This window comes from Primulina huaijiensis, chromosome 18 (genome assembly GCF_012295235.1).
Source record: "Primulina huaijiensis isolate GDHJ02 chromosome 18, ASM1229523v2, whole genome shotgun sequence".
NCBI classification, from domain to species: Eukaryota; Viridiplantae; Streptophyta; class Magnoliopsida; order Lamiales; family Gesneriaceae; genus Primulina; species Primulina huaijiensis.
In genome coordinates this window covers 5,397,875-5,410,991 of record NC_133323.1, presented here as the reverse complement: position 1 = coordinate 5,410,991, position 13,117 = coordinate 5,397,875, and the positions used below count along the sequence as shown (strand labels likewise).

Below are 13,117 nucleotides of genomic sequence, written 5' to 3'. Positions count from 1 at the left end.
ATATCATCCTCATACTCATTGAAAGATTGTATATACATATCCTACCCAAATATCATATTACCTCTTATAATTGTATTTTCTCAAATTTGAATTATTTCGAGTAAGATATTGATATTTACTAAATTGTTGAAAATAATAAGGAAAAAAATATAAAAATTATCAAATTAAACATTGTAGAAAAATAAAAAAATAGAAACAATTTATCCTAACATCATTATCCAATAAAAATAACATCAACTCTATACTAATAATAGTCTTCAATTCATCGAACCATTATCATTCAATAAAAGCATACTAAAATTAACATTGTAGCTAAAAAATCATATATATTCCAAACTCGATGGAGAATCTGATACTCGACTCGAATATAGAATGATATGAAGGAGATTTTTAACCCGATTAAATAAATGAGTAATTGGTTATCGAGATTTTAAGGTATGGGATAGAACAGATCTTAAAGAATCCTACACATATCCGACCCGAAAATCTCGATAACCAATTACTCATTTATTTAATCGGGTAAAAAATATCCTTCATATCCTTTTTTATTCGAGTCGAGTATCAGATTTTCGAGGTTGGGGGAAATTGTCATCCTTACTTTAATTCAAATGGATAAATTTGTTAACCCGTTTTGGATAAAGTTTCAGAAACATTAATTTCTACGATCTTCACTTAAAAAATTGATGTGTACATATGTTAATATTTACCTGAAAACGGAAAAGTTATCATATTTCCCTTTAATTACCTTCGAAAGTTACCTAATTGAATGATGTGGGGCAACTAAAAATACAAGGATTGTGTTAAGATTGAATCAAAAGTCCGCTTAGTCTATGATATACTGGGAGTATCATTAAATTATTTGTATCTTTTACATTTTTATCTCAGTTGACATATATACTAATGATCTAAATGCTAATATATGATCAGATCATGTACAGAAAAATACGTAACATAAAATAATCTTAAAATACAGGGATATTTGAATTTTGGCCTCAATTTAAATTGGACACGTATTCATTTTCTTATTAATTATTGTTTGACTAAAAGTCAAAAATTCCACACAGAAGAAAATTTTAGAGAAAAATAAAAAATTATCCATTCGAACAAAATATTTATATCAGGGTACTATAGTCTATATAATGTTAAATATTTAAGAAATTCACTCGATCGTGTTATATATATTTAAGGAGATAGATCATTTTCAATGACCAAAATATATTTTTTTAATATTATAATAATATAAATAATTGGGAATCAAATCATAAAAGATTATAATAAAATATAAAATATCCGTTCAAAGATTTTTTGGGGTAGTATTAATTATTATTGTTAAACAAGAAGCACATGCCAGTCGGTGTAATAAAACTATCCTTCCAATAAATTACTTAGGATCTTTGACTAAAAAAGTATGGAACTTTTCTGGTTTTTAATAGTGAAAAATATCATAAAAATCCAAGATTATGAACGAATAATCAGACAAAGATCAGTAAGACTTTTTAAAAACAAGTGGACCATAAGTTGTTGATTTTCTTTCTGAAGGCTTGTCAAACGTCTAAATCTCATCCTCTAATAATGAATAGGAAATTTCGAACTCCCTTCACCATTTTCCGCTCTATTAATCGTGCTTGAAAGATTCGAAGAAATTAAGGTATGGCAGTGGGATTTGCAGTTCGGACAGAAGGAAGACAGTACAATGGAAAGATTACATCGTTTGTGGTCTTGTCTTGTATGGTGGCTGCCATGGGAGGAGTCATCTTTGGCTATGATATTGGAGTTTCAGGTTCCGGAAAATTAGTTTCTTGAAAATATTGTTTGAATTATCAAGTGCTTATAATGTGTTTTTGTATACTATTTGGTATATTTTTTCTGAAAATTTTCAGGTTCTTTAGTTAGTGTTTCTAGAAAATATGTATAGATATGTTTGTCATATAGTTTTGGGGAGGGATGTGATATTCACTTCTGCCCTTTGCTTGCTGGATTGTATCTTATTACAAGGTAAGACCGACCGGCGAATTTGAGACAGTTACTGTGATTTTTCAGGCGGAGTAGCCTCCATGGGATCATTCTTGAAAAGGTTTTTCCCAGAAGTGTACAGGAGGATGAAGGAGGACACCAAGATTAGCAATTACTGCAAATTTGACAGCCAACTGTTAACTTTATTTACATCCTCGCTTTATTTAGCAGGATTGATTGCTTCCTTTTTCGCGTCGTCCGTGACCGGAGCCTATGGCCGGAGACCGACGATTCTTGTCGGGGCCGCTGCTTTTCTCGCCGGCGCAGCCCTCAACGGCGCCGCAGTTAGCATATATATGCTGATTCTTGGACGAGTTCTGCTTGGAGTAGGCGTCGGTTTTGCAAACCAGGTTAGCCATATTCTCTTCTTCATGGGAACAATTATTCATGTTTTTTAATTTTTTTTAATTTTAAAAGTTATATCTAATTGCCTGGATTTACTTTGAAGTTGATTTACCATAGGTATCAAATTTATATCTTTAGAAAGTTCTTATTAAATTTAATATATATTTTTTAATTGTTGAGAACAAAAATCTAGTTACTGAACCATAATTATCGTAAAAAGTAAAATTTTTGATATAAAAAATAATAATTTTTCTTGAGAAGTAAGTCTCTTGTGAGACGATACCATGAAAAGGGTCAATCATATCCATATTTATATTAAAAAAAATAATATTTTGGCATAAAAATAATATTTTTAATGAGTGACCTAAATAAGAGATTTATCTCACAAAATTGACCTGTGAGACGTCTGACGGGAGTTTTTGTGTTTGATGAGTTAGGTCGGATCAGATATATATCTCACAAAAATTATCCATGAGACGATGTGCTCATATGATGCTAGCATGCATATAATACTAGCATAGAGTAATATTTAAAAATCAAATAATAAGCTCATAAAAAGATGAACCTAAAAACAGAGTAGCATTGTACTAATTTTATGTGCAATAAAACATTCTTAGAAAAAAAATTCACCGGCCTTTAAAAAAAACGTTGAGTGGGCGATGCAGGAAGCATTAGCAAGGTGAAATCAAAACTTTATCATATTTAATTGGAATATTAAAGCAAGTTTTAAACTTTTAAACAAAATTATAATTTCTCAAGTTTTTATACAATTTTTAGATGGTTTTTTCTAGTTCTTTCTTTAAGATTAGTTTTTTCTCAAGTGCAGTGTTAAATTATGGATATGGGCATTAGGTGGAAATTGGTAATTAAACTAGGGTCATAATTATTGGAATATTTCATTTTTAACATAAGTTTTGGCCAAAACATATTAGTATGCAATGATAAGTTAATAATTCTCCTATTAGTGCTATTAAATATTGTTTAAGAACTTTCAAAGGTTGAAAAATTATTAAAAAAAAGTTTAAAATGATAAATAATAAGATTTAGATCTTAACTTTTTTTATGAAAATATACTTTAACAGTGTTATTTCAATCAAGTATTTAAGTTTAAAATGAGAATTATATCATCAAAATTACATTTAGTAATGATGGTATTATAGTAGAAGTTTATTAGAATAATATAAGTATTTATGTTAATTTATTTGATGATTATTGTATAATTTTTCCAGGTCAAATGAGTAAAAGAATTAATGATTTTAGTAACTTTTTGTAATTATTTCATTGTTTTATAAAATCTAATTAATTTGATATTATTGTGCATGAAATGTTACAACAGTCTGTCCCATTGTATCTGTCTGAAATGGCACCATCCAAGTACAGAGGAGCTTTCAACAACGGCTTCCAGTTCAGTATAGGCATAGGTGCCTTAGCAGCAAACCTCATCAACTATGGGGTACAAAAGATAAAAGCTGGTTGGGGATGGCGAATATCACTAGCCATGGCAGCAGTTCCAGCCTCAGCTCTAACACTTGGAGCAATCTTCCTCCCCGAAACGCCGAACAGCCTCATCCAACGGGAGAACAACCACGAAAAAGCGAAAAACATGCTTCAAAAAGTGCGTGGCATGCATGATGTTCAAGCAGAGTTCGACGACCTTGTCAAAGCAAGCGAAGTTTCGAGAATGATCAAAAGCCCGTTTAAGAAAATCATACAAAGAAAATACAGACCACAGTTCGTCATGGCGGTAGCTATCCCATTTTTCCAACAAGTAACGGGGATCAATGTGATAGCATTTTACGCCCCAATACTCTTCCGAACCATTGGTTTTGGCGAAAGTGCTTCTCTCATGTCCAATGTACTGACCGGTTTAGTAGGTATTGTGACGACCTTCATATCCATGATGATAGTAGACAAGGTCGGGAGACGGTTTTTGTTAGTTACAGGTGGGTTGATAATGCTTGTTTCGCAGATTCTCGTCGGAGGACTTATGGCTGCAAAACTAGGTGATCACAATCGGCTGAGTAAAGGGTATGCTTATGTAGTTATACTGCTGATAAGTGTATATGTTGCTGGTTTTGGGGTGAGTTGGGGACCCTTGGGGTGGCTGATTCCGAGTGAAATTTTCCCGTTGGAAATTCGATCAGCGGGGCAAAGTATTACAGTATCAGTGAATTTCTTATTCACTTTCGTGGTGGGGCAGACATTTTTGTCAATGTTGTGTCATTTTAAGGCTGGTCTTTTCTTCTTCTTTGGAGGGTGGGTTGCTATTATGACTGTGTTTGTGTATCTGTTATTGCCAGAGACCAAGAATTTGCCTATTGAACAGATGGAGAGGATTTGGAGAGAGCATTGGTTTTGGAAGAGGATTGTAGGGGAATTTGATGGTCAAGTGTTGGAGAAGATGGAGGAGCTTTGAAAATTATGTGAAATATACATGTACTGGTCTGATTTTTCTATTCAAGAATTGGCATGTGCTGGAGAAAATGATATCAAGATTTAAGGGCATTCATAAAAAATTAAGATGGTAAAATAAATTTTATGTCATCCATAATCTTAAACAGAGGGAAAATTTGGCGTCTAGCCTTCTACAAAATTTAAATATTATCTTACATGTGATGCCGTGCATTTTTTGCAAATGTGGAAATAGTTTAGAAAATTATAAATAAAAAAAGATCACTTATTCAACTATAGTGTATGGGATGAGATAATAATGAAAAGATAATAAATTAGGATAAATAGTATACTTATTGTTTGGTATGATTAAGGATGTAAAACCCAGGATTTTGTATAATCGTGATCACATTTTTTGGTAATTTAAATGTATTAGGATTATACAATCTTAGATATATCATTATTAAGATTTGCAAGTTTATCTAAGTTGTATAGATAATTTTATCGTGTGCAAAATTATGAACTCGAAATTTAAAGGATGTTATTTATATTACAACTTGGGATAAATAAATCTATCTTGATTCAAGAAATTAAATAAGGAATTTTGGATATAAGCAGGTAAAATTGGAGATGTAAATTCGAAATTGAAAAAATTATACCAGATAAAGATCTAAGATTTGATATATATTGATATACCTAGATAAAGATTAAGCAAGAAGATAATTTCATCTAGGAATTTCGAAATTTTGGTATGGTTATTTGGGATTTTCAAAAAATTATCCAGGATCTGAGATAAATAATGATAGTTATCCTAGATTTAAGTTTGATTCAAAAATTCAAACGTGAAGATAATACACGATCAGGATGGCAGTCAACCCCTATAAATAGGAGGGCCTTGTGATACCTTTTGTCCCACATCTTAAAAATTAAAGATTTAAAATGAGTTTATAATGGACTTACAATTGACTTCTATAGCAACTTGAGTTAATCATTTTCGTAAAACGAGAACGAATACGACGTAGTTGCTATAAGGGCTCATTGTACAATCACGCAAGCGTGGGCCCGGGCTCGGGGCGTGACATTACAAGACTGGTTGTTTTCGATTGTGTGATTGATGAATAACATTGATGTCTAGCCCTGAGTTTCGGGACGTGACATAAGATATCTGATGAGATGGTAAAGTATGCATAATGGAAAGATAAGAAATTAGGATATAGAGTTGTTTGATATGGTTTTAATATCTATTCTATTTTATTAAAATTGAGTACATGATAGTAATCACTTAAAAAGACATCAACTTTTTCTTTCAACTTTACCTTTATATGATACTAATATTACACTTTTGTTTTTTGCTTTTTTTTTTAAATTTCAACACGCACTTTTATTTTAAATTATTTATTTCAAAAAATTAAAAAATCAATTTAGTCACTTTATAATTTGTCAAATTTCATTTTAGTCCATCAATAATGATAAAAAAAATTGTACACACGCATCGCGTGTGCAGAGTAACTAGTGTTTAGATTAATTTTGTGAACTGTAGTTAACTATCCAAATTACCACCATATATANTTCTAGTTTTAAGATTTACCTTTTTTCACTCTTTGCGCCGCCTTAATTTGTTCACCAAATCAATTAATCTCATCTAAAAAAATTAATTTAAAAATTTTTCGATTTGATAAAAATATTTCCTTCTAGTTTTAAGATTTACCTTTTTTCACTCTTTGCGCCGCCTTAATTTGTTCACCAAATCAAGTAGTCTCATCTTAATTTTAAGTGCAATTTACCTCTCACAAGTCAAAAGACAAACAAATGCAATAAAGAACACACAAGGGTTTACGGGAAATGTGCAACCTTGCACCAAGACAAAATGCTCACAACACAAGGAATAAATCGTCCAAGGCTAGCACACAAGAAGCTTCTCACTCAAGCTCCATATATAGACAATTAAATACAATAGTGTTAGCCTAGGTGCCTGCAAGTGGCTACATATGTTGGTTTGAGAATATATGAATGAGAATGATATTGGGATGAGTGACATGAGAAGTTCTTATGTGTCAAACTAGTTGTTGACGTTGTGCCGCTTGATCAGATTGGCTAAGTGGGTCATAAAAATTTGACGTCGGGTCTTAATGAGTAATACTGTTTGTGATGGGGACAGGGAAAATTTAAGACTAGTTTCTAAGAGATACGAGGCATCATCAACAGATAGACATGCACATTTTCGGGCTTATGAACCTAACAGCCCGACCCATTAGCACAAAAGTATGTGCATTCTACGCTGCCACAATTATAAGGAAACAAAGTTGCTCATTGGCTAACAATTATAACTTTTGACCTAGTAATAAACGCTTGATCCTAACAATTGGTATCAGAGCGAAGTGATGAGTTCAAGTCTCCCAATTAGCATATTTATATACATCTTGGGAGAATGTTGGGTTAAGCGTGCATGAGCGAGAGTATTACTCAGATGAGTGATCTACTAAGAAGTTCTCATGCGTCAAGCTGCTGACGTTGTTTCGTTTAATCTGATTGGCTAGGTGAGGTTGTAAAAGATTGACGCCATATCTTAATGGGTATACTGTCTCTGTTGGAAACTGAACCGACGATAGAGAAAGTGTTAGACTTAAATATAAGGGATATGAAACATCACCAGCAAATAGACACGCACATTCCTGAACTCATGAGCCTAACAACCCGTCCATTACCACTCAAATAGGTGTACTATATGCTGCCATAAATATAAAGAAATAAAGTTACACATTAGGTAACATTTATAATTTTTGGCTAAGTGATAAACACTTAATCCTAACAACCTAAATGCATCAAGTATTTTTAACTATGCACATGTGTGTCACTTACTCCAGTCCTTGGTACTTCACGGTGCATGTGCAGCTCAGTAATAAAACTTGGTCGATAACCTCGTTAAAAAATTTCAAAATTTAAAAATGACTCTTTGCATTAAAATAACATTATCACGTTCATTTAGTCGGAATATTATAAATCACAAAGAAACTTTGAGAAGATCATTTCTCAATCTGTGCCCTCACTGCCCACAAGGAAGAAAAATATGTTGTGCTGCATTCGTTAATCTCTCAAATTTGCATGCATACAAATAGGCCAACATGATTAAAACAGCAAATTACAATTGATCATAAGTCATAATCTATCATCCTCAGTTAAACTAAATAATAACGATGGTAAGCTCAAATAATTATCAGATGGTTCAACGTTTTCTACGTCAATACATCCCAACAGAGAATCTACAACCTCCATTTGTTTAGCCAACTGAAATAAACATTCATAAATTTCATTTGATTGAGAATGTGACTTGTCTTTAACAATAAATTCATGCACATTTCCACTGATCTCGATAGAGCTGCAACCAGGGGTCTTGTCTACTCCTCTCTCCCGCATCATCTTCCTCACCTCCCTAGCCTCATGCCACATATTCGCCTCCACATACATATTCGAACTTAAGACATATGTTCCACTATCAGTAGGATCCAGTTCGAGAAGTTTCATGGCAGCTCTCTCTCCCAACTCGATGTTTTTGTGGATTCGACAGGCAAAAAACATGGCTGCCCAAGCAACAGCATCTGCTTCCATGGGCATGCTTTCAAGAAGTTCCATAGCCTCTTCCAAAAGACCAGCCCTACCAAGAAGATCCACCATGCAAGAATAGTGTTTAATTTTTGGGGGAACTTTATATTTGGAGCTCATTTGAGAAAATATCTTGCGGCCGTCTTCAATCAGACCTCCATGACAACACGCCGACAAAACCCCAAGAAAAGTTACTTCATCAGGCATCAGGCCAACATCGATCATGTGTTGGAAACAAGATAAAGCATCTTGAGCATCACCATGAAGTGCTATGCCACATATCATAACCGTGTAAGTTAATGCATTTCTGCACGGAATCTCAAAGAAAACCTGGAATGCTTTTGCAAGATTACCACATTTCGCATACATGTCGACTAGTGTTGTTCCAAGAACAACATTTAGAGATAGGTTATGTTTCTCAATGTAATGATGAATCCAAACTCCAACATCAAGTGCTCCAAGTTGTGCACAGGCAGATAAACAGCTAACCATAGTCACTTCATCAGGATTAACATTCACGGATTGCATTTCATGGAACAAGGACAATGCTTCCTTACCTTGTTGTGCTTGAACATAAGCACCAATCATTGCATTCCATGGGACAACATCCTTTTCCGGCATCTCATTGAATAATCTCCTAGCAACATCCAGACGGCCAGATTTTGCATATCCCACTACCATAGTAGTCCAACTCACCGCAGTCTTATCCTCCATCCTCTCAAATATTGTCTTGGCTTCCTCAAGAACCCCACATTTCACATACATATCCATGAGTGCATTAGCAAGCGGGACACTCATATTTAACCCCTTTTCCCTTGTATACTGGTGGAACTCGCGTCCAAGCTTCAGATCATCCACCTGTGCACATGCCGTGACTACTCCAATCATAGTAATCTCATCAGGATTAATATTTCCCTCCATCTTCATTTCCCTATACATCTTCAAAGCTTTTTTAGCATTCCCACTCTTAACATAGCCATTAATCAGAGAATTCCAAGAAACCAAGTCCCTCACAGGACTTTCCCCAAACACCTTATTGGCTGCATCCAACTCTCCACACGACACCAAGAAATGAAGAAAAGCATTGTGCACAAATATATCTCCTACAAAATTCATTTTTAACACATGCCCAAGAATCTCATGGCCCATACGGTACAGCAACAGTTTCGCACAAACTTTAAACAGCAAAGGAAAAGTATAATTATCAGGTCTTAAACAAAGAAACAATTGTTTGTACAAAAGCAAAGCTTCATGTGCGTTTGCAGTTTCACTAAAAGCTCTGATGGTTATATTCCAGGAAAATGCATTAGGGTTTTGCATTTCTGACAATAACATTTTAGCATAGTTAAGATCACCCATTGGGGAGAGAGCACAAAAGGCTACCAAGCGGCTGTAAGCTAACCCATCTAAAATGAGTCCACCGATGATCATTTGGGATTGAATTTGCTTGAGGTGGATCATGGAATTGCATTTCGCTTCAAGAAGAGAGAGAGTGGGGTTTGAAAGGACAAATCCATGAGTTGTATTCCAGCTACTGGTGGTGGATTTGGAAAGTTGTTTCTTAGGTTTATTTCTTCGAGGTAAGAGAAAGTGATTAGGAAGATTTGAACACAGTTTCGGGTGCAGATATAAGGACTTGAGAGTACAATGTTGAGGTGATTTGAGGAAGTAACCGAGCATCAAAATTGCGACAAGTGATAGGCCAAAATTATGTTTGTGCGAGTAGGTTAGCTACCTTCTGAATGACAGTTGGGTGTTGGTGCTGATACGCCACTGTAGGTTAAGCTTAAATTCCTGCAGTTGCACAAAATAGAAATTCAAATTACATGGTAAAGGAAGAAAAGTTTTATGAGGCATGCTATTGACATGTACACATTAGATATTTAGGCTGCAAAGAATCCATCACAAATATTCAAGTCATAACAGAAAATGAATGAGAGCCATACAAGTCTTTTGGCTAGCAAGTCATACATTGTGTAGAATATGACCACATCTTATGGCAATATATCTTCAACAACTAAACAATAAAATCCACCCACTTGTTGTATTCTTGAACACCTCCAATCATGATAGTAGAAGAACCCCTCAGTTAATAGAGCTTTTTTTTTTGCTTATAATGCAACGAATGTTTTAACTAAATGTACTATGGACATATCTGTTACATCCACAAACAAGACATCTTCCAGATTCCTATGGTAACACTTTCTAAGTGACAGTGCTTTTCAAAGTGTTCGAAACTCTTTCATCAACAAGATCAACGTCCCTAATAAGTTCTTTCTCACAGCAAGCTAAATTGTGAAGATATTCACGCACTAAAAAAAATAAAACTATCTAACCAGCAGATGTGGAAGTACCTCTTTATGAAATATAGTCACTAGTGTTCTTCAGGAGAAGAAAACCTTATCTAACATGACAATCTACATTTTCATGTTTGCTCTAATAAGCAAAGGTAAAATATAACCTCTTTACTTTCTGGTCATAAAGCAGCAGCAAACTAGCCATACTGAGCAAAAAATCTACAAAAACTGAACATGAAATGTGCATTGAAGTTTTTTTCTAAAGATCAAAAGAATTAAGAACGTTAATCTTCAGAGCCTTAAATTTCGAGTGAAACCAGCCTAGACGTACCTCAAATCAATCACTTAAATTTCAGAAAATCTCAAAAAGTCCCAAATGCTCCATGAGTCCTCAAACCTGAGGCAATTAATTTTACCTCAACAATGAACTCGTATTTATTTCCAAATCTATTCAAATTACTAACTTGGGTTAAAATAAATCACAAATAATTAATACTCAAACCTAAAATCCCCGTCTGTCCGTCCATTTAGGGGTTTAAATGAAACGGTCAGATGCAAAAATCCCGAAATCAAGTTTATGCCCCAAAATCGATTTTCTCTCAAATGAAGAAAACCAAACCCAGCCTGCCTCTCTGCTGCTGAGTTCTTGCTGCCAAACGAAGCAATCCACCACTTCCGAACGATCCACCGTGGAAGTTTTTTTTTCTTCCCTGTTTTGTGTTACATAAGGTTTGAGACGTGATTCTAATTGTTAATATTTGTTTGTGTCAATTCTTACTCAAATCTTACATGTGATTTGAGGAAGACAAAATGCCAATTACTAATATGTGACATTTTTAGTCATATTTATTTTTAAATAAAAAATATTCATATAATTATGTTTTTTTTTAAAATTATCAATTTTAATCATTTCAATCCGAAGTCATATAATTTAGCCAAAAATTTGTGTGAGACGTTTTTACGGATCGTATTTTATGAGACGGATCTCTTATTTGGGTCATCCATGAAAAAATATTATTTTTTATGCTAAGAGTATTACTTTTTATTGTGAATATCGGGAAGATTGACCCGTCTCACAGATAAAAATTCGTGAGACCATCTCATAAGAGACTTACTCTATAATTTAATGACCAATATTATTCCTAAATTTTGACAAGTATGTGGTTAAAAGAAATCTCGAGATATGTATGTTAATTAACAATGTAATTATAAGTTTTAATAATGATATTAGTTATTTAGTTACATTATTTGGGTGCCGAGAGATGTATGTATCTTCAATTTTCGCAAGTTTCTTTTGTTTTTATTGTATTATTTTATCATTTCAATTCGTAGATTAGGCCAGAAAAATATATCTTATACCTCTATTTATGTTTTTTTTTTAAAGTGAGTTTCTGATTTTTTGTTGTAGTAAAACTACAAAACAATTTGATATACCTCTATTTTTGTAAATAGTGAGTCTTCATTTTTTTAACTTATTGTTTGGTGTAATTATATTATTTTGTTTGTATAAAATAACTAATGTTCTTATATTTCGGTAAGGTCATCTTCAACCACAAAATATATTTTGGTGCAAAATTTACACTAAAATTGTGCGATTTTTGCACCAAATATAACATCCATCTCCAACCCATTTACTTCAAATCTTACACCAAAAAGAATATTATCGAAATATTCTTTTTATTTTACATATATTAATCATTATATTTTATTTAATATATTTAAATTATGACTAATGTTGTTCACAAATGATCAATTAAAACATTTCGCAGTGCGAAGTGAGCATCTTCGTCAGTTATATTAATTTTTTGTATTTGTATTAATTTATATTAATTAAAAATCATTAAATCAAATTATTTTTTAAATATTAATAATTAACATAAATAAATAAATATTTTAAAAATCAACAATTATTTTTTAAAAAATTTTATGATTAAATATCTAGTTATTAAAATAATAAAAACCTCTGCGCCAAATTTGGCGTAGAGGAAGGGGCTGTGCTATTTTGGTGAAATAGCGGCGCAGCCCCCGTTGGAGGGGGAAAATAGCGCTATTTTGGTGAAATAGTGCTGCCTTGGAGATGCTCTGAGAAGTCATTAAACTCATTGAATATTGCTTACATGACATTGATACTCTCTTACATGACTCATATGACAAAAATAAAGTCCATATTATTGACATTAAAATCCATCTAATTAAAAATAAAGGAGAAAAAACATAAAATATTTTAAAAATCAAAGAAAATTTTGTCGTTTTATTTTATTTTTTCTCATTTTAATATATATAACATATGTTTTATTTTTATCATGTAAGCAACATATAAGAAAATATGTGCTGGTTATTGGGCTAAAAAGGAGACAAAAAAAAACTTAAGTTGTTGGACGAAGACTGAACTTTCCTTTATTTTTTGGCGTCCAAAATAAGTAGTACAATTTATACATTTAGTTACATTTTTATCTTTTTTTTACTAATAT

The 13,117-nt window shown here is 32.9% G+C and overlaps 3 protein-coding genes across 4 annotated transcripts in view; 1 reads left to right on the top strand and 2 right to left on the bottom strand.

The window, feature by feature from the left end:
• The window catches only part of LOC140964052 (AT-rich interactive domain-containing protein 1-like), an 18,505-nt gene extending 7,350 nt beyond the window's left edge, over positions 1 to 11,155 (bottom strand). Inside the window, exon 1 of the transcript XR_012172810.1 lies at positions 10,085 to 11,155. The gene's annotated coding sequence lies outside the window, so the exon portion shown is untranslated. The remainder of the gene's footprint in view (positions 1 to 10,084) is intronic.
• On the top strand, positions 1,507 to 4,938 carry LOC140964793 (hexose carrier protein HEX6-like). Of its 2 annotated transcripts, XM_073424730.1 has the most exons (4): positions 1,507 to 1,780; positions 2,041 to 2,363; positions 3,695 to 4,232; positions 4,328 to 4,613. In XM_073424730.1, the coding sequence occupies exons 1-4, from the start codon at positions 1,651 to 1,653 to the stop codon at positions 4,363 to 4,365; spliced, it is 1,029 nt and encodes a 342-aa protein (XP_073280831.1). In that variant the 5' UTR covers positions 1,507 to 1,650; the 3' UTR covers positions 4,366 to 4,613. The 2 variants fall into 2 exon arrangements, with proteins under 2 accessions (XP_073280831.1, XP_073280830.1); XM_073424729.1 differs by having other exon boundaries at positions 3,695 to 4,938.
• Positions 7,816 to 11,349, bottom strand: LOC140964051 (pentatricopeptide repeat-containing protein At2g22410, mitochondrial). The gene is made up of 3 exons (XM_073423542.1): positions 11,149 to 11,349; positions 10,978 to 11,043; positions 7,816 to 10,143 (listed from the first exon to the last, which is right to left on the bottom strand). The coding sequence occupies exon 3, from the start codon at positions 10,027 to 10,029 to the stop codon at positions 7,906 to 7,908; it is 2,124 nt and encodes a 707-aa protein (XP_073279643.1). The 5' UTR covers positions 10,030 to 10,143; positions 10,978 to 11,043; positions 11,149 to 11,349; the 3' UTR covers positions 7,816 to 7,905.
• Positions 11,350 to 13,117: the final 1,768 nt, after the last annotated feature.

Coding starts and splice junctions, on each gene's coding strand:
- LOC140964793 (XM_073424729.1), top strand. CDS start 1,651: ATGGCAGTGGGATTTGCAGTTCGGACAGAAGGAAGACAGTACAATGGA. Junction 1,781..2,040: donor CTATGATATTGGAGTTTCAG/GTTCCGGAAAAT, acceptor GTGATTTTTCAG/GCGGAGTAGCCTCCATGGGA. Junction 2,364..3,694: donor GCGTCGGTTTTGCAAACCAG/GTTAGCCATATT, acceptor ATGTTACAACAG/TCTGTCCCATTGTATCTGTC.
- LOC140964051 (XM_073423542.1), bottom strand. CDS start 10,029: ATGCTCGGTTACTTCCTCAAATCACCTCAACATTGTACTCTCAAGTCC.